Raw genomic sequence first — 25,830 nt, forward strand, 5'->3', positions numbered from 1 at the left:
GCCCGGGCCGGCGCGCACAGCAGGAAGGGCCAAGGCGGCCGGCGGGGGCGCCTCCTCCTGCTCCGCCGGCGCGCCGCGCGGTCTCTCTCCAGTGACAGCCCTGCGCTCGCGGCGGCGGCGGCGGCGGGGCTGCCGGAGCGCCGCTTCCCCTCTCCCGGCCTGGGGACGCGCGCGAGGCGGCCCGCAGCCCCGGCGCGCGGGAGGGCCGGGAAGCGGCAGCAGGAAAAGGTTCATAATGGAGCCTTTCATCGGGAGCCGGTGGCCGGGTGCCAGGACTGACTCCGGGGAGGCCAGCATGCTGGTTTAGGCCTGCCCTGCACGCTCTTCCCCTCCCTGCCCGCCTGCCTCCCTCCGGGGCGGCGGCGGCAACGGCTGCTGCTGCTGCGTGGACCCCGCTTCCTGTTTGCCCTCCGCGCCTCCGGCTGCCATGGAAGAGGAAGAGGAGGCTATAGGCTTTTTGGACAAGGTTCTGGAGGATGAAGATGTGTTTCTCCTGGAGGAGTGCGAGCTGGGAACCCCGACCAGCCCCGGCTCAGGGTCCCCCTTCTTGGTGGCCGTGAAGGTGGGAATGTGACACGCCCTGGATGCTTGTCGGGGGAGGGGCAGGGCTGGCAGCTCTCGACTGCCGAAGCTGTGTGCGGGCAGAAATGGCTGGTTTGTGCACCAGCCTCATGGCCGGGTGGAAGCACCGCACTCCGGCCGAGAGGGGCTGGCGCATGCCTGCGAGGGGTTGTGAGGGGCCGAGCTCTCTGGCAGCTGTTCCTGGGGGAGAGGTGCAGTGCCTGCCTCCTCCCCCTGGACCAGTTGTCCAAAGTGGCAGTGGCTGCTGGCTTTCCCCAGCAGGCCAGCTGTGCTGGGGGCTTTCTCTGGCAGTGACATGAGTCACCTGGTGGGCACGGCAGTGGTGTGAGCCTGCTGCCCCAGAGGAGCTGGCTGAGTTGAAACCAGGAGGTCGTAATTCATTGTTTCCATGGCAACAGTAGGATAAGTGCACTTAGGAAGTTCGGGCCACAGGGGCCACTGGCCTCCTAGCAAGGAGACTTTGTGAGTCTGGGCTAGGGCAAGCAAGAGAGCATTGGGAGAGAGGGAGAGCCAGAGGTCACTGAGCTTCCTTGAAGGAAAAGAATTGGATCAGCTGAAGAGGGGGTGATAACAGCTGGCTCTGAGGCAGGAGCCAGGTGGGTAGGCACTTTTCCCAAGGTGGGCGTAGTCAAGAAGCATCTGCTGGGCCTCAGCCCACTCACTCTGGGGCTGTGAACGTTCTCCCCAGCAATGCGCCTGTCCTGTCGTAGGAGTTGCCTTGAAGGTAGAGCAGGAGGGGGCTGTGCATCAATCCCATTTCCTTTCTTCGCCTCCTCCCCAGGGGCAGGGGTGCCCCTTGCAGCCACACCGGTGCTGCCTGAGGCATGGTGAGGCATCCACACTGCACCGTTCATTCTTCCTTTCTTTCACCTAGGCCCACTTCGAAGAGCCCTGACCTCAGCCTTTTGCTCGCCTCCTCTGTGTTCTGTGTCTGGGAGAGAGGACCAGTGGGAACGTACAGCAGGGAGTTTGCAGGCTGCAAGCCAGGCTGCCTAACAGAGTGACCGACCATCCATGCCCCACTCCCCGCCGGGCCTGTCTGCACCCCGGAGGGTGTGGTGCACGGAGCATTGCTGTGGGCAGGAGGCTGCCCCTGAGCCTCTCTGGGCCTCTTTGTCCCTCCTGTAAGATGGGGATCAGAGCCCTGCCACGCCCGCACTACAGTGTGGTTCTAAGGAGGAGCTAATGGAGGTAAAAACAGACTACAGACCCACAGGAGATGGCTGATGTGTGGCGTCTGCGTGGAGCCGTAGCCGTTGGCCTGGGTGCAGAGCAGAGAGGAGCAGTAATGGGAGACGGGCAGCGGCTAGCATCCCACCCCTGGTTCCCTCATCTGGTGCTAGCTCAGAGCACTGGGGGTTAAGATGTGACTTAACTAGGCCCGCAGAGGCCTTTGCACTTAGGGTCTGAGCAACCTCCCCACTAGGAACAGGATGGGGAAAAGTCTGGTAATGAACCAAGAGCACCGGCCGGGAGCTAAGTAGTGTGTGGGTTGGGAGATACGGGGAGTCCCTAATGGGCCTTCTCTGAGAACCCCTCCCCAGCGCAGATGGGGTCCTGTTCATATGCTGCCTTATGGATCCACCCTTATTCTAGGCTCTGGCTTTTACCTCAGTCTTAGACCGTATTTTATTCTGCTCAGCACTCTAGGCATCTGCCTCCTTGATTCTACCCTATTTTCCTCAAGGGCAAGGGCCATGTTGTATTCACTGCTGAACACTGCACAAAGCTGGGGACATGATGACTGGTGCTCAGTGACTTTGTGGAGACAGCGAGGCTCCATGGGGCCTGCAAAGGGTGTACCATGTTCCCTGCCTTGTTCTACTCAGAGATGTTCCCCGGAGGCTGCACACAGATGCTAAGGGGGCCCCGGCACACATCACACCTAAAAAGCCCGGTCTTTCCAGATCCCTGTGAGCACCTAGATGTGGTCTTCCCCTCTTCTTTGCTGCCTCAGTTTTCCTGGACTTGTCTCAGCAAGGGGGGAAGAGGCCTTTCCTGAGTGTTGAGGAATTCCAGGCCCCCTGTCTCATCCCGAACACCTCTAGGATACCCTCATTCTCTATCAGGGTTGGTCAGCTATAGAGGGAGAAGACAGGCAGGGTGGCTGCAGAGAAGTGGGGAGAAACCTCTTTGAGTCATTCAACAAACGCTGTCAGGTTGTGTTCTAGTCAAAGCATCCTGCCTGGCACTGGGGAGGAGACAAGATTAACACGGCATGATCCTTTCTCACAAAGAGTTCACAGTTCAGGGCAAGGGGGCAAGCGCACAGATAATAGGGATAGAATGAGAAAGTACTCGGGGTTCCAATAAAAGGGTACGAAATTCAGAGGAGGAGACACCACTTCTGTCGGGGTCAGAGCTGGACTTCGTGCATGTGTGTGCACATGCGTGTGAGCCTGTGTGTGTGTGCACATGGGTGGTCAAGGGGCGTTTCTGGAGGGTGTGCTCCTGGCCTGGGCTGTGGACGGTCTTGGCAGTCTGGCACGATAGACCCTTCTCGGCAGCAGGTGGGAATCCAAGGCAGTTCGCTCTTTGCTATTACTTTACTCCAGGAGTACTTCCCCTTAAACAGTGGTTGTGTTCCTGAGCATGTGTCCAAATGCCAGTCCTATAAATCAATCGTGTTTTCAGTGTAATTTCCGAGCTGCTTCATCTTCCTGGGGGACAGAGGTGATTAGGGCAGTGGTTTCCTCCGGAGCTGGGGCTGGAGCTTGCTGTGTTTTTCAACCCGGACTTCCCTTTGAGGAGTTAATTCCCTATAAACTAATAATAATGTTAATACTGATAGCAGCATCACCTCCTGGCCGTAAAGTGTTGTGTGCTTTCCAAAACTCTTTCGTACGGTTCTATTTAAAGGTACGTAGGGCTGATAGTGCCTTGCTATCTAAAAGCTGCTATTTAAAGGAACTCATTTGTCAGGAATAAAAATGTTTTTGTAATGCAGATTAACCTATCAGGTGTTGTTCCGTGCCAGTTTTTAATGGATAGTCAGAAACACCCACATTGATTTCACCTGCCCCAGTCTTTTGGGCCCCTACAGGCAGCGATGGCCATGCCTGTGCCCCCCGCTGGGGTGTTTCCCGAAGTGTGGGCTACACTTCCCCACACTTCGGATGATTTGAGATGTGATTTTAGGTGGCACCTAGATGTATTTTTTGCATGTTAGTGGTCAGGTTTATATTTTAATGTATCTTAGGGGAAATATGACTTGACATCTTAGGATTTCAAAGATAATGCTTGAGATAAGGCTGTACTTTTAAGAAGTCAGTTGTGAAGAATAATATTAGGTAAACAGGAGTGCAGGTGGTATGTATGACCAAAGTGCAAAGGTGGGCTATGAACACCTGGCCTTCAGAAACACTGCTGGGCCTGCCTAAAGCCTCAGACAGCGGAGAACCTGGGATACAGGGATCCACCTTCCAGGGGAGTGGGCTTTGTCCCCCCTCTCTAAATTCCGCTAAGGAAATGGCTGAAGGGGACCTCCCCAGTGCCTAGCTCTAAGGAAGAAGAGAGAATGGCTGGGCATCCCTGCAGCTGTCTCAGCTCAGAGAGGGGCCAGCTGTCCTAAGGCTGCTGCTTGGCATGGGCACAGCCTCTAGACCCAGTGGCATCTACTCTGAGCAGATCCTGCTGGGTGCTCCTCAGAAGGTGAGGTGGCCCATGAACTGAATATCGCTGTGTGCAGAGCCATTTGGCCTAGGGCTCTGGATGGCAGGTGGCTCTGCCTGTTCAGACCTCACTATTTTCTTGGAGGAGGTCAAAGTTCCTGGACAGATCGTATCTTGGTTTGGCCCAGACCTAAACCTTTATTTAGCCTCTAAACGCTTTAGAAGACCGGGCCAGAGCTGGCTAAACCTACCTTGTAGGTACTGTCCTTACCAGAGGGACTTGACCTCTTGCATTTGGGGGCCTCAAGCCCCCAAACTGTGTAAACTGCTGGGAATGAACCAGCCCGCGGTGGCTACGTTTCTGAAGCTCTGCTTGGGGAGGAAGTGGAGACCTCGTCACTCAGAAGGCAGCTTCCCTGTGCTGGACGACTGGCAAGCAGAATGGCCCATGCTGTGGGGACCCTGAGCTCTTCAGAGAACTGGCTCTGGGGATTCTGGGCATGTGAGCACCACCCCCGGAGGGCTCTTTGGGGGCAGAGACTGTCTCTCTCACCTTTGAATTTGTATTCCCAGTGGCTGGCACATAGTGCAGAATGAATGAATGTCCAGCCCTGGTGATTTGTGAGACAAGACTAGCCCCGCAAGGATCGAAGAAACAATTGTGAGTTTCCAGATGATTCTAAGCCAGGAACACGGGGGTCTGAGGAAAGCAGGAAAAAAAAAAGGAAGAGGTTTTTGGTGGTAACTGAGAACAGGCGTCTTGTTGGTAACATGTGCACAACCTAATTTCACATCCTTCGGCTCTCGGCCAGCTTTACCCCTATGGCAGCCAAAACGTCAGGTCAGTGTGGCCCAGAATGCAACTCTTGGGGCTGACTACTGACTTTTGGGGGAGCTCTTTCATGATTGGGCTCTGAGGCGGAAGTCTCTTGAGAAGAGGGTCTTGCTGAGAGGGGCTGTCACAGGGACTGGCCCAGGGTTCTGTACTCAACGCCAAGGCGGATGAAAACATGGCAGCAGCTGCCGTCACCAGGTCTTCACCCGGTCCTAGTCCAACCAGCTCTGCCGTTAAGCTCCAAATGCGCCCCGAGTGACTTCCTTTAGATGTTTGCCGGGCCCTCAGGTGAATCTTTGGTTGGCAGGGAGCAGGAGGGAAGGCGAGCTCCCATTTGTCAGGCTTGGGGAGCAGCAGGGTTTGTGCGATGTGCAGGGAGGCTGCCCGCAATCTGACCATGAGGGGCCGGGGTCGTGGCCTTGCTCTAGGTTCAGACCTTGCTCCTTGAAGGGTGTGCTGCCTGCCTGAAATGCCAAGAGTTCCAAGCAGCTGGCAGTTTCCACCCAGTGCCTTTGGGTGTGGGGGTAATGACAACCCCTTCCAGATCGTGGGATTGTAGTGAGTGAATCCCTGGAAAGTTCTTAGAACTGTGCCTGGTACTTGTGAAGCCATCAATAAATAACTATTGTCCTTCCCGAAAGCTTGACGTCCACGCTGGTTTCCTAATGCTGCCGAAACAAATTACCACACCGTTAGTGGTTTAGCCCAACACAAATGTATTCTCTCACACACAAGTCTAAAAGGGTCAGCAGGGCTGCATTCCTTCTGGAAGCTTCTGGTGAGAGAATCCGTTCCCATGCCTTTTCCAGCTTCTAGAGAGGCCCCCTGTATTCTTTAGCTCATGGCCACATCCTGACAGTGTAGCATCCTCCAGTCTTGTAGACATTTTCTTTCCCTCTTCCTTCTCCCCTTCTCTGCTCACATTGCCTTTTCTGACGCTGATTCTCTTGCCTCCCCCTCATAGACCTTTGTGATTACTGGGATAATCCAGTGTCGTCATCTCGCCTAAAAATCCTTAGCTTAATCATACCTGCAAAATCCCTTTTTCCATATAAGATGACGTATTTATAGGTTGGGGGGGGGGTGGGATGTGGACATCTTTGGCAGGACATTGTTTTTCTATCACAGGGTCAGAGACTCTGGGGGCAGCAGCTTCTGGCCCAGATCTGATAACTGGGTTGCTGACAGAAGGCCAAGGATTCAGGCCCTCACCTGGGGAAGGCTGTGGGAACATGCTGGGGACAGGTTGTGCAACTGGGAGAAGGCCACTCTTCTCCAGACTTCAGAAATTTCTGGTAGCTTCGTAGACTCTCCCAGCATGTACTAGGAGTGTGCATTTGATGCCCAGAGAGGGTTCTGTCTGAGATTCCAGGGAAGCATCTGATGCTTGAAAAAGAAAAGGAGAACGAGGAAATCATTAAAGCAGTGGAGGAGCCTGGAATTTGGTACTCAAGGACTGGGAGGGAATCCCAGCGCTGCCACTCCCTGGCTGTGTGACCCTGGGCTAGTCCCTTTCCTCTTCCAAGTCCTGCCTGCTATGCAGATGGTTGCATAATGGAAAAATATAGTACCGACCTCAGTGAGGTATTTGAGGGCTAAATGCAAGCGGAAGGAACTTACAAGGCTTAATAAATGTCAGATGCCCACGTGTTAGGGGTATCGTTGTGGTGCTGGGCTTCAGGGATGTGCAAGAAGAGTGTGATGACAGTGTTTCCAAGGCCCTACAGAGTCACTGGGCAGTTAACGAGAGCTCACACGTCAGGTGGGAGAGTCGGTCCCCCAGACACTGATGTGAGAGCTGATGCTGCAGCCCAGAGACTTCAGCTGTGACTCCAAAGAGAGCTGGGATTGGCACAAGAGCAGAGCCAGAGTGGAAGAAGGCATCCTGGGCAGCAGGAACCAAAGTTCAGAGGCCAGAACACTCCAGGCATGTTGGGCAGACAAAGAGATCTGACAGCTGTGGGGCAGGTTCGCAGGGTAAGGAGAGGCGCTAGGAGCCAGGGAAGGTGTTTAAGTGAAGAACAAGCTGGACCCCATATCACAGTGTATAGTTATAGATTTATATTTACTTGTTTGTTCGTTTTAATGTCTTTCTCTCCTCTAGAGTATAAACCACATAAGAGCAGGGATTATTGTATGTTTGCTTCCCGTTGGATCTTCAGAGTCTGGTGGGTGTTCAGTAAATATTTGCTGGACGAATAAATAAATGAACAAATGACCTAATTGAATCCCCAAATAATCGCATTTTGCGCTGTTGATATTTTTTAATGTTATTTATTATTATTTTTAAAAACTTTAACGTTTGCTTATTATCGAGAGAGACAGAGCATGAGCAGGGGAGGGGCAGAGAGAGGGGGAGACACAGAATCCGAAGCAGGCTCCAGGCTCTGAGTTGTCAGCACAGAGCCCCACGTGGGGCTCAAACTCACAAACTGCGAGATCATGGCCTGAGCTGAAGGCAAACGCTTAACCTTCTGAGCCACCCAGGGGCCCCTATTTATTTATTTTTAATTCCAGTATAGTTAACATACAGTGTTACATTAGTTTCACGTGTACACTATAGCGATTCAACAATTCTATACATTGCTCAGTGCTTCTCAGAAAAAGGGTACTCTTGATCCCCTTCATCCATTTCACCCATCTCTCCACCCACCTCCCCTCTGGCAACCACCAGTTCTCTGTGGTTGAGATTTTGGTTTTTTGTTTGTCTTGTTTTTTTCTTTGTTCATTTGTTTCTTAAATCCCACGTATGAGTGAAATCATACGGTATTTCTTTCTCTGACACATTTCACTTTGCATTGTACTCTCTAGATCCATACATGTTGTTGCAACTAGCAAGGTTTTACAGTATTGATATTAAGCCCTTGACAAGCATCAGGGGTAAGGCAGTGTTCTCATGAAGGTTAACCTGGCTCTGGTGTGTGGTGTGAAGGGAGGAGAGAGAGGCAGAGGTCAGTTACAAGAATCCGGGTGGCAGAGCCAAAGCCCGCAGCAGAAAGGGAGGGGTGGAACAGAGTCCTTGTAAGAGATTAGCAAGACGGATGTTCAAGGCTAAATGGGGCACGATCACTATGGAGGAGGAGTTCTGGAGTGGGGAGGAGGCTAGTTAGGATATGTGCCTTGCACTGTGAGGTGGTCAGGAAATGCTGGGGGGGTGCAGCACCTTCTATTGTGGGGTTGAGCCCTTGGGGACAGGAAGATATAGTCAGAGGTGTAGCTAGAAGGCCACAACATGGGGCTCCCATGGCCACTTCCGTCTCATTCTCTCTACCCCTCTTCTCAGTTTATACTCTTCCAGGAGCCTCCTCTGGCCCCTGTTGGGTCCTCCCATGTGATCATGCGCTGCCTCAGTCATGGCTCTGATTTCCCTTGTCAACTGTCTGTATTCCCCCATCAAACTGCCCCTTACGTACGAGGCCACCTCCTTTGTTCTTTTGCTCACTACTCTAAGACTGGATAGGTGGATGGGTGGATGTCCGATAAGGAAATGTGGGAGAGAAAGGAAGATGTTAGCAGCAGGAAAATGGGTGATTGTTTTTCCTTTTTTATTCTATATTTTCCCAATTTTCTATAGTAAATCTACTTGGGTTTTATTCTCTATAAAAGTGTTAAAGAGGAGGAAAAAAGGCAAGAAAACAGGTCCCTCGGGATGTTAGCCTCCTTTCTCCTGACCTGTTGGCTCTCGGTTTGCTCTCATACAGGTGGAAGCAGGGAAAGGCCTGGAGATGAGGAAGCTGGTTCTCTCGGGGTTCCTGGCCAGCGAAGAGATCTACATTAACCAGCTGGAAGCCTTGTTGCTGGTGAGTATATGCTCTGACCTCAGTGTCAGGCTCAAAAACTGCTTTGGGGGTTGAAGAAGAAGGGAGACCTGGATCAGTCTTTCTCTGTGGGCAGAGTCTTTGGTGTTGCTCTGCTGACAGCTTGGCAATGGGTGGCCAGGGGTCATTGCCAGAAAGGGCCTGTGCCTTTCAGCCCTGACTCTCCATTACCTGATCTGGGAAAGCACACAGGCATTACTAACCAATCACAGCACTCTGTCCAGGTCAGGGGGTGGCGTCCCAGCCTATGCCTCCACACTGCTCAGGGTAGTCTCTACCAGTCAATCAAACTGAGCCCTCTTAGTCATTCCTGGTGCCAGTCCTTCCTCCTCCCTGGAGTAGTGAGCCTTTCACCCCATCCCGAGGCCCTGTGGCAGGAAAGGTGAGGTGGAAGGGTGTCTGTGTCTCTTAAGAATCACCATAGCTCTGATGCATTAGACCAACCCCAACCCTCTGTGAAGGTGCCTCAGTTTCCTCCCAAGACGGAGGCATGGCGAGACTCAGCCTGGGAGGGCAATACTATTTTTTTTTTTTAATGTTTATTTATGAGCTGTCAGCACAGAGCCCCACACGGAGCTCGACCTCATGAACAGTGAGATCATAACCTGAGCCGAAGTCAGACAGCTTAACCGACTGAGCCGCCAAGGCGCCCCAAAATACTATTAATGTTAGGTAAAAGTAGTACACAGATGTAAGATGTTTTTGCCTTTGAAGAAAATGCTCATTAGATGCAGCTGGGTAGTTTGCAGAGTAACTTTGGCAGGTCAAGTTCTTTCCCCTGCGTGTTTTGCCTTCTGAGACGTAGGATGGTATCAGTCACAGGGGGCATAAGAAACGTAGATGAGTAGAAACCCATTCTTACAGGAACCATAAGATGCATATTTCTGTACCCTGCTGTGATGTGAGATGTCGTCACCCGGTGTCTCGGGTGGGACTTGGTGTTTATTACCCAAGGAATAACTATCGAAATGTGCAGGTACTTTGCGACACCCTGGGCTCAGTTTGGGACAGCTCTCCCCGGGAGTTTATTGGTAGGCACAGCAAGTGTTTTTCAAGTGCTGGACGGTATGGCAGATAGGACTGTGGTCTGAGGCCAGAACTAGGGCAAGACTTGACTGTGCTGTTAATCACAGACTCATTGCACTGTTTTTCATACTGTGCATCTGAACCCATTAGTGCGTTTGTGAAGTCAACATAGTAGGTTGAACCCGTGTGTTTTTTTAAAAGAGAAGGACAATGTCAGCGTGCATCGCACGTAGTAAGAATAGGTACTATTTTGTGAAACTTTGGGTCTGTTGTATGGATGTGTATATGTATGTGTGTACTGGGCCACGTTATTTCTCACACGTGTTGTGGTTTTGAAAACCACTGGCTTTGGGCAAGCCACGCATAATATCCTGGAACCTCGTTTTCCTCATCTGAAGCTGAGAATAATCCCACTACCTTCTCTCTCTCCTTCATGGGGTTGAGAAGGTCAGGTGATCCTTGGGGGGACCTAGCATAAATCCCAGGCACTTAGGCACTCAATTAGCTGAAGGAAGGAAGACAAGCAGAGGGCCAGTCAGACACGTGTGAAATACCTCTCACGCACTGACTTGCCACACCAAAATGAGGGGGCGTAGTTGTCATTACGAAAAGGATGCCCGTTTGAAAGGAGTTCAGACAAAGGAACCAGACTGCTCACCAGAATCCCTGCTTGACCGCTTTCGAACTCTAGCCCTTCAGCACGTTGATGAGCCTTTGTGGCCCATTTTTTCCATCTGCAAACTGCTTGCACTGATACTAGTAGGCACGCTGCTCATGGGGTTGTTGTGGCGACGAGATGAGCGTGTATGTGAAGCTCGTAGAGCCTAAGTGTTAGCTGCTGCTATTATTTTCTCCGGGGCTGAGAGAGACTCAGGTTAGGGCTTGTTTCTGTCAACACACCCTTTCCCTGAAGGAAGGGGAGGCCCGTCCTCATCAGAGGCAAGCCACTCGTAGATGCCAACTTACATTCTTGTCAGTCATTGGGCCCCATGTGAATTTCCGTGTGTCCCAGCAAAGATAGCAACAGGTTTAGGGGCCAAGACACTCCCTCCCTGCTTCGCCTTTCTAACAGCTTCATGCCTCAAAGGCAAAACCTGTGAGGCTGGAGCCCCAGTCCAGAGGTGACCCAGGGCGCATCACTCCTTCCCTCCACCCCCCAGAGTTTGTTCATCCCAGGCCCCTGATTGGTTCTTTCTTGAGCAGTGGCAGGAGGGAGGAGAGAGACTATCTAGGAGGCCTGGCCTGTGCTGGAGGGCCCCAGGAAGAGGGGGCAGGACCCTCCACAGCCACAGCCTCAGATAATAAGCCTCAGAGATAAGGAATCAAACCTCCCTGCCCCCTTCTTGAGCTATAGAACCCTCCCCTCGTGGCTGCCTGGTTGCTAAAGCCCTTTGCTCTTTGGGGGGGGGGGGGGCAGGGGATGACCTGACCAAGGGGCCTGGAGAAGAAAACCTGTCCTCTCCATGGTCCGCGCCCAGATCTCCTACTCATCACCAGACTCTCGACCCTCATCCCCTGGCTCTGCTCCTACTGTGTTTGTGTTTGACTGTTCTCAGCTTCACACTTCCTGATATGCAGATGGCTGGGTGTGTGTACCTAACACCGAACACACACACACACACACACACACACACACACACACGCAGCCAGGACCTACACAGAAGCCTCTGTTCCTGCCCCTGGGTGGTTGGCTAGGGTAGGGTTTGGTAATCTGGAAACCTCCAGGTTCCTGGTTGGCTCAGATTACAAGCAAAATAGGTCTGGGAGCCTGGGCTGAAGTGGGGGGGTGGAGGAAGGGAGACAAACCAAATGCAGGAAATTCTGCATCTTCCCCACCGTGGGGAATGTGTGAGGAATGTGTGAAGTGAGCTCAGGTGCTGCCCCCTGGCCCTCACCTAAAGCTCTTCCCACCCCTGGCCCTCCTCTCTCAGCCTCTCATTTAGGCAGTTAACTTTGGGGTTCTCAGGTTCCTTATCTGTAAAACAGGTTAACTATGCCTCCCTCTCTGGGTTCCGGGAGGAGGAGTAAACCCAGGCCTTCTGGGATAGGAGGTGGAGGAGGTGGGCAGATTTCTTCCCCCTGTTTCGAAAGCCAAGTTGCTGGGGGACAGAGCTGACAGATCGCTGTGTGAAGTCCCACTATGAGTCAGAACCCACCTGGCCCATCTTCCTGAGAAGCACTTCATGGGAACTCGAGCGCCAGGCTTGACTCTGAGATCCCTCCGTGATCCTCTCAAGAATCTTTTTCTCCTCTGATAAAATGGAGAGCCAGAGGCCACCCTTGCTCCCTGCAGCAGGATTCTGGGAGTGCTAACACTTGGGCAGAAGAACGATGCTGGATCAAAGTTCAGTGTGGGGTTGCCTTGGCCTTGCAGCCATCCGGACCCGAGGCCTGGATTCAGGGCTTCACCAGATTAAAGTGAACTGCCTTCAAGGGTTTCTGGCCAGCCGGGGCTCACACACACCCATCACTCCCCTCTCCCCCGAGTGAAATCAGAGCTGAGACCAAAGGTCCCCAACCCTGTCCTGAGAACCCTGTGATGGCCTGAGTGCAGCCCCTGTCCATGTGACCTACTGCTGGTGAGCACCCATTTCTTCCTTTTTTGTAGACAGAGTGGGAGGTTCAGGAGGAAGCAGAGTGTTCAGATCTTATCTTTGCATAGGTGGCGGAGGAGTGCATCCCCAGCAGCTCCTGAGAAATCCTGACCCTTTGTCTTCCCAGGACTAGTCCCTCCCTAGTGGGGACTGCACTCAGGCAGGAGCAAGGAGTAAGGGTTCTGGGAGTCTGTGGTGACTTGTCTGTCCACTGGATCCCTGGTAGAGGAAAAAAAGGATTAAGTAGGACATTGATCTTGAGGACCATCTCTGTGTCCTTCAGGGAATCTCGGAAGCCCTAAAGCCGAGTGGGGCCACCCACCTGGGGTTGGGAGAACAGTATTCCCTGTCTCCTGGCCCCTGGTTCCTTCTCTTTCCCTCCCTGGCATGCTCACCCATGCCCCACCCACCCTCCACCTGCTCAGATCTTCCCAAACCTCAAGGTTCGGTTCCTGTCACCTCCTCTGTGAAGCCCTCGGAGCTGTGCCAGCACAACCAACCTTGGGACCACTTGGTTAGTACTGACAGTCCAAGATGGGTGATATCCTATCTCGCTTTGCCCACTAGATTGTTTCATTTGTGTTGGTCCATGTTACCCAAATAGATTATAACGTTCTCCAGGGCAAGGATCATGAGTCAGAAAAAGAAATCTCCTATGAAGAAAATTGGACCCCCATCACTCCCCTGCCTCACCCTCATTGCAAGGGCTTACAAGCTGCCTGTCTTCCCTGCCCCATCTGGCCTCTGCCCGGTCCTCCAGCCCCGCTCCTCCCCCTTGCCCGGGCACACAGGCTCACTGCCTTCTTCCGGCTCCTGTCTCTCGCCAAGACCGTACCTACCTCGGGTCTGGCGTTGAGGAAGCCTGCCTCGAATACTGTCCTCTGCACCCCCATGCTTCCGTTTCAGGGTAAATGTTCCTTTCTGGGAGAAGCTGTCCTTCCCCACCCTGTCTCAGGAGGTCCCCTTCTTATTTCTTTCACTGCACTTCTATGTAAATTATGTGTCTGTCTCCCCTACTGGATGGGAGGCTCCACGGGCTCAGGGATTGGGTGTGTTGTGAGTCACTGAATACCCTGGTCTGGCCTCACATGAGGCACTTGGTACATGATTTGTGGGGTGAGTAATAATAATAGTAGCAGCTAACACTATTGACTGCCGTCTGTATGCCAGGCACATACTTGGTATTTTATATAAATTACGGCTTTTGATCTGCCCATCAGTGTTCTCAAGAAGGTAATATTATCTCAGTTTTTACAAATGAGGCTGCTGAGGCCCAGATGCTAAGTGATGTGCCCACAGCTATTAAGTGGCAGAGCAGAGACTCAAGCCCACACCCCCTGGCCTGCCCTAGGTTAAACCCCATCCTACCTCCCTAGCAAAGCCTGGACATTAGGGTTAGCTAAAAGGGTCACAAGGAAGGCTCTGCTTTTCCCTGCCTTTATCATTTCTGGACTTTTTTTTAGAGCTGGGAGGATGAGGGAGCTGGCATTCAGAGCATCATCTGGGTATTTGAGTAGATGGGACTTCCTCTTATGGATAGACATGACCCTGCCACCACCAGAGAGCCGGATGGGAGGAGTGCGGGAAGCTTGCCTGGAGTTTGGCTGCCGTGGGAGCTCGAGCTGATAGTCATCTCTCAGAGCTCTCAGAGTGAGCCCCCTCAGTGTCGGTGTTCCATCCAGTCCAGCACTGAGTCGCCCATTATCTGCTTGAATGCTTCTCTAGTTGGAAAGCTCACTACCCAATCCTATAAGACAATGGGGGACAGCTCTAGTGAGGCCACACCTGTCCCCATAACTTCTGGTTGTTCCTGGGTCTCCAGAGTGACTCAGGGTAAGTCAAAGGCCTCTTTCCACACAGAGCCCTTCAGCTAGATGAAGAATATTAACCATGTCTGACTCAGGCTTCTGTCTTCCTGGTGAATGTGCCTGCTTCTCCTATACTTTCTCTATGTGGCAGGTTTCCAGACCCTGTCTCCTGGAGGGCCTCTGGAGTGCAGTCGAGGCATCTTTTGGAGGCTTAGGGCTGAGGAAGGCCAACTTAGGAAGAGCTGTTTATCTCTCAGTATCCGGGGGGTTTTGTTTGTTTGTTTCAACTATAAATTTTAATAGCTTTTTTTTTCCCCTGGCTATAAAATGAATATTTACTCATTACTCACAGGCAATCACCCTGAAGAGAATGCACCCAAGTCCCATTTTCCTACAAGTCCTACTTTGGGGCATTAAGGTGATAGTTCCAGCTTCCAGCCAGTGTTAGGGAGTGGTCCTGTGTTATTGTCTGTCACCTCATCTGTTCCACCTGTAGGCCCTGGAGAGTTTTGGTGCAGACCAGCAGAGGTTACAGATAAGTTTCATCCTACATGTCAACCTCAGCACTGAGAAGGAGTCTGAGACCACAACCAAGCTCATTTAGAAAGAGCATTGTGATTGACTAGCGATGTCTGCCACAGGTATAGGAGGTAGGACAGGGGCATGCGTGCCACCTTGCTCGCTCTCTATATACTAAGTGATGGGAACTTGAAATGTCAGTGCAGCTGATGTTGGTCTTGGGTCTCTGTGAGACACTACCCCAAAATCCTAGAATCATGTTGTGTTTCTTGGAAGTAGCTAAGGGGTTGAGTTCCCAGTCAACCCTCCCTTCCACTGAAGTGTGACAAGGGAGCTTATGACTCAGAGCACAAGGCCATTGTGGAAGAAGGACATGTCCTTTTAAACCAATAACCAAAGTCCATACAGGCTAGGGGAAGGGGCCCCTTGGGGGATGAGGGCGTGGGGGAAATATGTCCTGGTGGTAATTAACACTGGGGCCTGGGAGGGCTGCTGGACCAGGCCCTGGCTGCCAGGTCCCCTCGCGGTTGGGCATGGCTTGTCGGCGCCTATGACAGCAGCTACTTGATACAAACCACACTTCAGGTGCCCTGCCCTCAGTGGCCTTGTCTAGGTACCACTCCAGCTGCAGGAAAGGCTCATCAGTGCCCCGGGCCTTCTGACCCTCCGGTTTATGTGCCTCTCACCTCCTCTCTGCCTTCCTCCTCACTTCCAGCCCATGAAACCCCTGAAGGCCACAGCTACCACCTCCCAGCCCGTGCTCACCATCCAACAGATTGAGACAATCTTCTACAAGATCCAGGACATCTACGAGATCCACAAGGAGTTCTATGACAACCTCTGCCCCAAGGTGCAGCAGTGGGACAGCCAGGTCACCATGGGCCACCTCTTCCAGAAGCTGGTGAGTTTTCTGTTGATGGAGGGTCCTTATCCAGTGTCTCGGTGGAGCTGCTGGTGTTGGGAGAGGACCGGTCATCCCTAGCCCTTTTTGGCCTCCTTGAAGGCCTGGGTCATTTCTGAGTCCTGGAGGAAAGCCTGGGCCTCTGTTGTATGGGGACCTGGGCCTAGTGCCTCAACTCCTGGTCTCCCATGGTGAAGCCCTAAGTGCTTCCAGGGATGTGAGAGGCTATATGCATAGGTTTCTCTCTCCCCAAGGGAGTTCAAGGGCTGGAACGAAGGCTCACTTGCTCGGTTTCAGGTCCCCTGTTCTCAGCTGACAGGGGAGTATGTGCCAGATGGGCGGGCAGGGACTGCTCACTTGGGACACCTTGGGCATTTGCCACACCTCAGTGCTGCCTCTGAAGTCAACAGTCAGATGGGACACGGGTCAGCTCTCCTGAGGGATTGCAAGGGAGGGAAAGGTATGAGGAGGTAGAATTACTGTGCAGACATACTGTTGGGAAAGGCTTGCAGAGATCTTCCAGTTCCTGAGCCTTCTGTGACACTCCCCTGGCTCTGACACTGTCTCTGGCTGTGTCCCCTGGAGGGTCCCCAGGTCAGACCCACAGAGCCCCAACCCCACTCTTCCCTGGTGTTTCTCTGCCTATAACTTCTGCCTGCCCAGAGGGCAGGAAGAGACAGCCAGTCAGGAGTCTTTGTTCTCTGGGTGTGAATGGTAGGGGTAAGGAGCAGTGCCTTTCCTTTACCTCCCCTGCAGTGGTGGGACTGGTTGAATGGACAGGCCTGTATTTTGCTTACACTGGGGAAAACTCTTGCTTGGATACTCCTGCAACCTCATGCTCAGCACGATCAGAACTGAACTTACTGTGTCTGAAGTTCTTTGCTTTTCTTCCTGCCTCTTGTCTCAATGGGTGCTGCCACCATCCCAGCCACCATCCATCCATGCGTCCCTTGGACTAGTCCTTGGCACCTCCTCTGCCCCACCACCTTCCCCGTCCTGAAGCCCTCCCCGCAACCCAAGGAGTCCACTTTAAAGCTTACAGCTGCCTGCTTGTCCCCACCCTCATCTCATTAGTGACTCCTGCTTCTGGGCCCGCCTCCCCAGCAGCCTCCCAACCCTTAGCTACTGGCAGGAGAGAGTTATCTGAACTCCTGACCAGACCTTGCTTCTCCCCTGCTTGAATCTCTCCCCCTTGCCCATTGGGTAAGTAAATACCAGGCTCTGAGGAACCGCTTCTGAGACCCTTTGCATGCTGGCCTCTGTCCACCCCCCGGCCTCTGGCTGCTGCCTCCCCCATCCTTGTGCCCCCTGACACCGAACTTTCTATTCTTAGTTCATGCAGCAGACACTCTTGACCTCTCTGTTCTTGCAGCTCTAGCTGCCTGAAATGTCCTTCCCCATCTGTTCCCAGCTTAGAACAGCCTCCTTCGAGAAGCTTTACCCAGACCTTCGAACAAAGCCCCTATGCTTCTCCCCTCAGTGAACACTGTACCTGCCTGACTCCCCAAAACCATAAGCTCTGAGAGAACAGACTGTGTTTGCTTCATCATTAGACCCCAGAACCATCCCAGTGCCCAATACATGAATGAATGAATGAATGAATGAATGAATGAGTGCATCATGACCTTGACCACTGGGACTAGGGAGAACTTGGAAGAGCATTGAGGGAGACATCACAGGACCTGAGGTCTGTGTCCTGAGAGGCCAGCAGTGTTATAGGGACATAGCTTCTAGAGGCACAGCTGACTTTGAATCCTGGCTCTGCCACAGATTGAACCTGTGACTTCGTGTACAACCTCTTTGTGACTCAGCTTCCTCATCTGTAAAAAAGAGGATAATAACAGTATTTACCCCATCGAATTGTTGTGAGGACTACATGAGTTATTACCTGAAAAGTGCTTGGAACGGGGCCTGGAATATAATACATTAGTAAATACTCCATAGTTAGCCAGTAGCGTTACTGTTATTGCCATTACCACTGTCATCATCGTCATTGTTGTTATACTTAGCAAGAGGCACCCCAGAAGGTAGTATGCAAGGGAACCCCACGCTCCTGGTTCCAGCAGCCCCAGTGTGTTTGCGCCAGGTCAGGGATGGTGAATACCCAGTCATCACTCCTGGCCTGGTCCCAGGAGCCTGAGCTGATCAGCTTGGGAGGGCATAAGAGAGCTGACCAGAGCTGGGGTAGGGGGTGTAGGCCAGAGCATAGTGGAAAGACTGTCCCAGTTTATCTTTGTCACTTGGACCCTGCTGTCACGAGGGTCCCCGCATTCTGGTCTCAGCCCCACAGGCCTGGATTGTGAATTTGCTTCCCCACCTTCCCTCCTCCAACATCAGGAACTGCTATCTGAAGCCCCTGGAGCTGCAGGCTTGGGAGGGCCGGGGTGGAGCTGGGGCAGTCCAGGCATCTGGAGGCAGTTTATTTTCAGCTGGTCTCCATTACTGAGAGAAGGGAATTAGCATCTCTGCTATTTGTTTTATGAGATCACCCCAGTGCCAAGCTGCTGTTTCCAAGCAACCTCCACTTCCCAGTTAATGGCCCTGGTGGGCCCGGCCTTGGGCTCTACAGACAAGGATATGCCATGGAGATGGCAGTGCCTGGGGTGGTCAGTGACCCCCTACACACAGGTCTTCTGCTCACGTAGTTCCTGCTCTCACTCCTGCCCTGCTACTCCCTGAGGCAGTAGGATGGGAAGGTAGGGTTCCAACCTGGGCAGCCAGCCTTTATCGTTCTTGTGGGAAAGGGGGACAAGGAGAGCACATACCTGGAAGAAGAATAGCAATGATTTTTACTTTGGTTTAGGAAGCAGCTGTCTAGAACCTTCCCTGTGGCTTGGGACACCAGTGGGCCAATACTCCCCTTGGAGAAGGAACTGAGCTCCATCCCTTCCTGCCCTTCTCCCAAGATTTTTCTTTTTTTTGCAAAGTCTGGCCTGTCTGGGGCTGAGACCTGCACAGCTCTGGCCTTGGCTTCTCTGCAAGCATCCCAGTGCTCATCTTCCCCTCTGGCTTTCCTGGCCCCCACCTGCCAGCTTCCACCTGCCCCACCTCTTTGCGATCTTAAGGAGCACAAGGATTCTGCAGAAAGCAGAGTGGTGCAGAATGGGGTTCAAGGGCAGCCCACTTTCCCCAGCACCTTGGCGGGATCCCCTGAGGGAGCCCCGTAGCAGCTGAACCTCCTTGCTACTTCATTGAAAAAGATTTTAAAGCAGAAATTCTAGAGAATAATGTAGCAAACAACTGTGCACTCATCTCCCAGAATTAATAGATGGTTAAGCTCTGAAGATATACAGAAAGGCTTTTTAATCAAGAAAACAAAGCCTTACAGATGAAGGCTCTCTCTCTCTCTCTTTCCCTTGCCCTTCTGCTCAACCTAGAAGCAGCTACTGGAATGAATTTGGTGTGTCGCCTTCTGGGCTGTAGTTTGTGTTTTTTTATTATGGGTCTGTATCTTTTTATGGCCTTACATGTACTTTTTACATGTATATATTTTGCAATTCAGTCAACATTTGTTTTGGAACTTGTCAGTGTTACTACACAGAGATCTAGTTCATTCATTTGAACTGTGCTGTGTGTGTGGATTCCCCTTTTTTGTGACCATTTGTTATCAGTCTTTTCACAGGAGGAAGAGCAAAGCAGTGAATACACTTGCCCACATTTCCTTGGGAACACACATATGCAAGTTTCTCTAGAGCAGTGCTTCCAGTACAAATATAGTGCGAGCCATATATGTAATTTAAAATTTTCTAGTAGCCCTATTCTTAAAAGTAAAAACACAGAGGGATGCCTGGGTGGCTCAGTCGGTTAAGTGTCCAACTTCGGCTCAGGTCATGATCTCATGGTTCATGAGTTCAAGCCCTGCATGGGACTCTGTGCTGACAGCTTGGAGCCTGGAGCCTGATTCAGATTCTGTGTCTCCCTCTCTCTCTCTGCCCCTCCCCATTCATGTACTTTCTCTCTCTCTCTCTCTCTCTCTCTCTCTCTAAAATAAAGAAACATTAAAAAAAAATTTTTTTTTAAGATTTTAAGTAATCTCTACACCTAACGTGGGGCTCAAACCCACAACCCCGAGATCAAGAGTTGCACGCTCCACAACTGAGCCAGCCAGGCGCTCAGGCACTGTACCTTTAAGTGCTGTGCCTTATACTCAGCATGGGGAGTGGGGTACTGAACAGGCTACACGTGCCCTCCCTGCTCCAGCTAATTCCAGGCTATGAAAGACGTGTGAGGCATTCAGGGGCTTCAAACCCTGAGAGACCTTGATGATGCTAAATAAAGCCAAATGCTGTTGAGTTTCTAGCATGCCAACAAAGGCCCTGCCCTGCTCCCCCCAGCCCCCAGTACCCTCTTGTTAACCTTATTGGCTGAGCTGGTTTCCACGGAAACAGTCAAGTTCAAAGGGGTACCGTAGTATGTTCATCCTACCTTTCCTTCTCTGTTCCCACATAGCCCTTTGGAGCTAAGTCAGAAGTTCTGAGTGCTAAGGGAGCTCCAGGTGCCCTGCTTAGGCTTTCATCCATTCATTAATCCTCTCTCCCATCCCACTCCTGCCTTCCTCTCTCTCTCCTCTCTTCTCCCTGCAGGCCAGCCAGCTTGGCGTGTACAAAGCGTTTGTGGATAACTATAAAGTCGCTCTGGAGACCGCTGAGAAGTGCAGCCAGTCCAACAATCAATTCCAGAAGATCTCGGAGGTGGGCAGCTCCCTGCACAGCCCCCGCTACAACCTGGAGCCTTCCAGCCTTCTGGCCTGTTGCCAGTTAGGGAAATGGTTCCCCTGAGGGTAACACTTAGACTGACATTTGCTTTCTCACACTTGATATTTTCCCCCTTAATATAAGAATAACGATTTGTTTGATTTTGTTATTCGGTTTAGGTTATTCTATATTAGAACAGAGGAGGCAAAAAAGAAAAAAGGCAGTATTTTCCCAGCACGGTAGTGACCTTGAGCAAGTCACTTGCCTTCTCTTGGCCTTATTTCCTCTTCTGTCCAGTGAGGTATCTGGATGTTTCAGCTCATCCCAGACTTGCTTGATAAGAACCACCGGGAGCACTGTTTAAAATGCAGATCTTCAGACACCTTCCCTGGTGCTTCAATTCAGAGGGTTTGGGTGGGACCCAGGAGTCTATATTTTTAACAAGCTTCCCAGGTGATTTTATGAGCAGGAAGATTTGAAGAGGTCTAAACTAGGTGGTGTGTGTGTGTTTTTTTTAATGTTTATTTATTTATTTTTGAGAGACCGAGAGAGAGTGGGGAGGGGCAGAGAGAGAGGGAGCCACAGAATCCAAAGCAGGATCCAGACTCAGGCTCCCAGAATTAACAGATGTTAAGCTCACCTCAAACGGTGAGATCATGACCTGAGCCGAAGTTGGATGTTTAACCGACTGAGCCACCCAGGCGCCCCAAGGTGGTGTTTTAAGATCCTTGCAATCCCACAACAGAGAGAGGGCCAGGCCCATTTATGTGGGGACACAGCCATATACCTTCCAGCTGGTAATAGACCTGTCCCCCTGTTGCAGCTAAGCCTTCTTCCCGTTCTCTGGAGGGCAAAGATGTGGCAATGTCTGCCATTGACACTTCTGTCCAGGAAGTGTCAGGGAGGAGCTCGCATATCCTCCGGGAGCAGAGCCCAGCTTACCCCTTTGGTCAGAAGGATCTCAGTGAGACCCCCAAGCTGCTGGCCTTGCAGTCACGGCACCAGCTCCAAGCCTGGGACAAGAAAACCTCTGGTTCCAGGGACAGGGGGCTCCTTCTGCAGTTTTGGAAATCCTGCCTTACGGGCCTCTCTGGACTCTTTGCTTTCCACTCTCAGCGCTGGTGCTAGAAGAGTTGGTGAGACGTAGGATAGTGTTTGTGAGACTCCTGGGGTTATGGGTTCTCCTCCAGTTTGGAACTAGCGGAGAGGCAGCACAAGGGTTGGGCAGATGGAGATGAAAACGTCAGCTTAATTACTAGTAAAAGCCAGATGGGAAAATGTAGACTTGGGTCTGCGGCCACATTGGGCTTGCTAATACTTCCCCTCCACCATCAAATACATCTACTGGGGACGGAAGCAGGGAGCTAAGCTCAGTTTCTTCTCCCAGAGTCAGCCGTCAGGTGAGTCACCCTCTGCCTGGGAGGACAGAGTTGGGTGGGGAAGTCCCTCCACATGGAGTCACAAGGCTGGAGAAATGGCGCTTCCCCTTATCACTCCCAGCACTCCCTGGGAACAAACTGGAGCCCTCTGATCTGTGTTCAAGGCTGCCCGGGGTCATGTACGGTCCAGAGAGTGGTGAGTCCCCCCTTAGCTTGGGCCGACTGCCCATTCTCTTTGGTCGGCGCCGGCCCCTGCAACCCTCCCCTAGTCCCTGGCAAAGGCTGCTGGCCCCAAAGGCGGAGCCAGCCCCTTGGCCTGCTGCCAGGTGGCTTCTCACCCTGACTCATGCACTGATGCCGTCGCTTCCTAGCTTCCTACTGGCGCTTCCACTTAATCACTGCAGTCAGGCCCTTCTCTGCAGCAGGAGCGATTTCATACCTCTAGGCCACGCTGGAGAGGAGCATAGAGAAACATTTCCTGAAGCTGGGCATCCAGTCACCAGCCAGAGACACAGTCTTGAGGAGCTGAGTAACCCCCTTCTCCCCACCCCCATGCTCAGTCCCCAAGGGTTTTCTCTGTCTAGAAACAGCCTGAGGCAGGAGTAGGAAATGGGGAGCTCCCATCGCTGCCTGGACATTTCCCCACTTCCAGGCAGAGCAGACAACATCACCTGAGTTTCCGACCTTGGCCTCACCTCGCCCCGGCCTCTCTGCTGACACCCCACTCAGAGGCCCCCTCCGTGCACTCAGCCCCGCAAGTGGGGGTTGCATTACAGCTCCAATTACAGGCCATACTGGTCTGTTGCCAAAGGGCTAGAGCAGGAAGCTCTCTCTCTAAAGGCAGATAAAAGAGGATCGAATGGATAAGCCATCCCTGGAGTCTGTTTCCAGCCCTCACTTCTGGATCACTTTGCCTGGGGTCCAGGAGGGGTGTTGGCTCTTCCTTCCTCGCTTGCAGTTTTCTCTCTGCTGCCAGCACAGGCACCGGTGGGTGGGGAGTGGCAGGTGTGGGTGGGGGCTGGGTTGAGTCCCTCTCAATCTGGGTAGGATATAGGTCAGACCACCCTGTGGAGCTGGGTCTCTGCCCCAGGTGTGCTGCCTCCCTGCCTCCCCCTGTGCAAGACCTTATCCCCTTATCTCCATCCCTCCTTGTCTCCAGGTCTGCTTGTGCCCCAAGGTGCTGGTACTCCTTTTGCTTGTCCTCTCAAATCCCACATACCCTGGGCTGATGTGTACAACCCCTGTGTGTGGCTGCCGTGGAGGGAACCCTGACCGGGGGTGGGGGTGGGGGGCAGGGGGAGGTCCTGTTCTTGTCACCACCCATTCATTGGAATGCCCTCAGAGTCACCAGGGAGGGGCTTTAGGGGGTGTGTCTGAGGAGCACTATTGTCACAGACCTCTCTGGTACCCAGAACCCCTCCTCCTCACCTACACCCAGTCTTGGGACTCCACAGGCTCCAGGAGATCATGGGTGTGGCACAGGGAGTCGGGAGTCAGTGAGGCAGGCAGTGGGGGGACCCATGCTTTGGTCTTTGCCCTCCTCTTCACACCCTGGGTTTCAGAGCCCTACTTGCTATGCCTCCAGTGGGGGATGGGGAGGCCAGGTAGTGATTCCTCCCCTCTGTTTGGCAGGAACTCAAAGTGAAAGGTCCCAAGGACTCCAAGGACAGCCACACATCAGTCACTATGGAAGGTACTCTGGGGAACGAGCTGGGTAACAGTCACCTTCCTTTGTCTGCCTTTGTGGGCTACTTGGACTACGGTGCCCTGCTTGTGTGAGCATGTGCGTGCGAGTGTGTGAGTGTGTGTGGTGCACAAATGGGAAGAATCCAGCCTCTGTCCCTAGGCAGCCGGCCAGCTACAAACGTGCTCCTCCTTAGGATGCCAGCAGGCAGCTCGCTCCCCTCCTCCTCCCCCTTCCCCCTCCTGCCTCTCCACGCGCGCCTCCCTCCCCGCCCCTCCCCCTTGCTAGAGGAGCACTCTGAAGCGGCTGCTTGATTCAGGCTGTGCAGCAGCAGCCGGCAAGGTGGCTGAGTGGCCAGGCTGCTGATGGGAGCCACCGAGCGATGGCCGCAAGCTCCTGCCGCTGGGACGGAGGCTGCCATGGAAATTCTCCTCATCATTCGCTTCTGCTGTAACTGCACCTATGGTAACCTAGGCCCCCTCTCACGGGAGGCGGTGTGGCTTCCCACCTCTGGGGGCCGGCCAGAGTGGGCTTATGTGTGGCTGGCAAGGTTTGGGGGTAGCAGGGAAGGGAGTGGGTGCAAATGGCTAGATCTGTGTTTACCCCCGTTCTGGCCAGCTTCCAGCTTGGAATAGAAGTCTGGGGCCACGCGGGGCAGGGTGGCTCGGAAATGGAACGACCAGGCTAGAAGCGTCCAGGTACCCCCATCCCGAGGATCGGTGGGGAATTGGGGGCTTAGCTTGAGAGGCTGTGGGCAACTTCCTGGAGATGCTGTTTAAGAAGAGAAAGTGACCAGGCTGTGCCTGCAGGTGTGGCAACCCTGGGGCTAAAGGGGCCCGGCAGGGGACCGTCAAAGAGTGGCATGTGGTCTGGACAGCAGTGCCTCGGGCCAGGGGGACCCCGCTGGAGGGACAAGTTGGGAGTTTCTTTGTTTCCGGAGAGAGGAGAGGCGGTTGAGCCGCCAGGGTATTGTGTGCTCAGAGCGCACATGCTGCCTTCGCGACATTCTCTCCTCAGAACAGCGGCAGTGGGAGAACGCGGATGCAGTTGGGAGAGCAGGAAGGAATTGGGTTGCTCCCAGGATGGAGGGGTGTTTCTAGCCTCTAGAGACCCCCAAGCTGAGGTCTCGGCACTTGGTGCAAGCCGGTAGAGAGGGGGGCGTGGCAGGCTGCCGCCTTGTGAAGGTCACACACCTGCTGGTCAATGGAAGGGACCCAGAGCATCCTCTTTGCAGCTCCCTCAGCAAGGAGGTCCTGGGACAGGCGCGTGCTGTCAGCCAGGCTCTTGCTCAGAGCAGGTAGGAGCAGGCCCAGGAAAGGGGGTGTCTGGAAGCAGCGGACGCTGCTCTCTGAGGCAGGAAGTGCCTTAGGGATGACCCGAGCTGCCTTTGGCAGGGACGGGGTGCGGAGGGAGGGTCAGGTGTGACCTCCACGCCAGCTGCCCTGGGCCCCTGTGTGTTGGAGCGGCAGGCGGCTGGTTTTAGGACCTCCTTCCCTCAGGCGTTTTGTCTCTGCATCCTCTCAGTCACTTTGCCTTCACATCTCCGTGGTAACCTGGAGCTCCTTGTGGAAGGCTGAACGGAGGAGGGTGGCTGTCGGCTGGAGGAGAAATGATGAGGTTTCCTGGGCTCTTTCTCAGAGGCCACTGTGCTGGAGGGGCTGTTGTCCGCTCCCCTTCTCAGGCCATGCTGTGTCGGGGCTCGTTCTTGATGGAGGAACCCCTGAGGTAGCCCCTCTCCGGCTGCCCCAGGAGGACGGCTGTGGGAACCCCAGTCACCGGGCAGGAGCTGTCCTGGGCCCCCCACCCGTTGGCTCAGATTCCAACAGGCTGGGGTCAAGAGGAGGGACGGACTTGAAATTGCCTTGTTTGAAGATCAGAGGAGAAGTGCTCTTTTTGGTTTGGCCTAGGAGTGGGTCAGGTCTCCACTCTGCCTCCTTAAAAAGGAAACGGGTCAGCCCTTTGCTTCCTCTTCCCTCCCCAAAAGGGAGTTGAGTCTTAGTGAAACAGACCCGGGACTGGAGTTCAGGGTTTTTTTTTTTTTTTTTTTTGTGACTGCGATGCTGTCTTTGAAGTCAGCTTCAAAGTGGGGAGGGAGGAGAGAATGAGCCTTTACCAACCACACTGTTTAGAATCTTCTCAGCCCCTCCAAGAGACGCCGGTTCTGGGAGTTCCAGGGGTGGGGGGGGAGATTCTGCACTTGGGGCTCGCTCTGGCTTACTGGTTTATTTGCTGCACGTCTCTGTGCCAGTTGCTGTGGGGGATGCAAAAGGAAGTTGTGTGTGATCCGGGCCCCCAAGGAGGGGGCTCATCTTGGTAACAAAAAAGAGGCCAGCTTACCCACTCCTTCCTGGTGAATCTTGCCAAGAATCCGCCCGAGGG

At 53.2% G+C, this 25,830-nt stretch overlaps 1 protein-coding gene across 8 annotated transcripts in view; it reads left to right on the forward strand.

The window, feature by feature from the left end:
• Nucleotides 1–25,830, forward strand: part of ABR (ABR activator of RhoGEF and GTPase) — a 185,136-nt gene that overhangs the window by 103,483 nt on the left and 55,823 nt on the right. For 3 of the 8 annotated variants that reach the window (XM_040455450.1, XM_040455452.1, XM_040455454.1), the window contains exons 3-6: nucleotides 8,730–8,828; nucleotides 15,509–15,694; nucleotides 20,278–20,385; nucleotides 23,400–23,481. In XM_040455450.1, the coding sequence (XP_040311384.1) occupies nucleotides 8,730–8,828; nucleotides 15,509–15,694; nucleotides 20,278–20,385; nucleotides 23,400–23,481 (475 nt within the window). Of the gene's footprint in view, nucleotides 1–27; nucleotides 563–8,729; nucleotides 8,829–15,508; nucleotides 15,695–20,277; nucleotides 20,386–23,399; nucleotides 23,482–23,845; nucleotides 23,917–25,830 lie in introns of those variants that run through there. The other 5 variants (XM_040455451.1, XM_040455453.1, XM_040455455.1 and 2 more) reach the window with 3 other exon arrangements.

The sequence above is a fragment of the Herpailurus yagouaroundi genome, unplaced genomic scaffold (genome assembly GCF_014898765.1).
Source record: "Herpailurus yagouaroundi ecotype Mexico unplaced genomic scaffold, PumYag 215, whole genome shotgun sequence".
Classification (NCBI taxonomy): domain Eukaryota; kingdom Metazoa; phylum Chordata; class Mammalia; order Carnivora; family Felidae; genus Herpailurus; species Herpailurus yagouaroundi.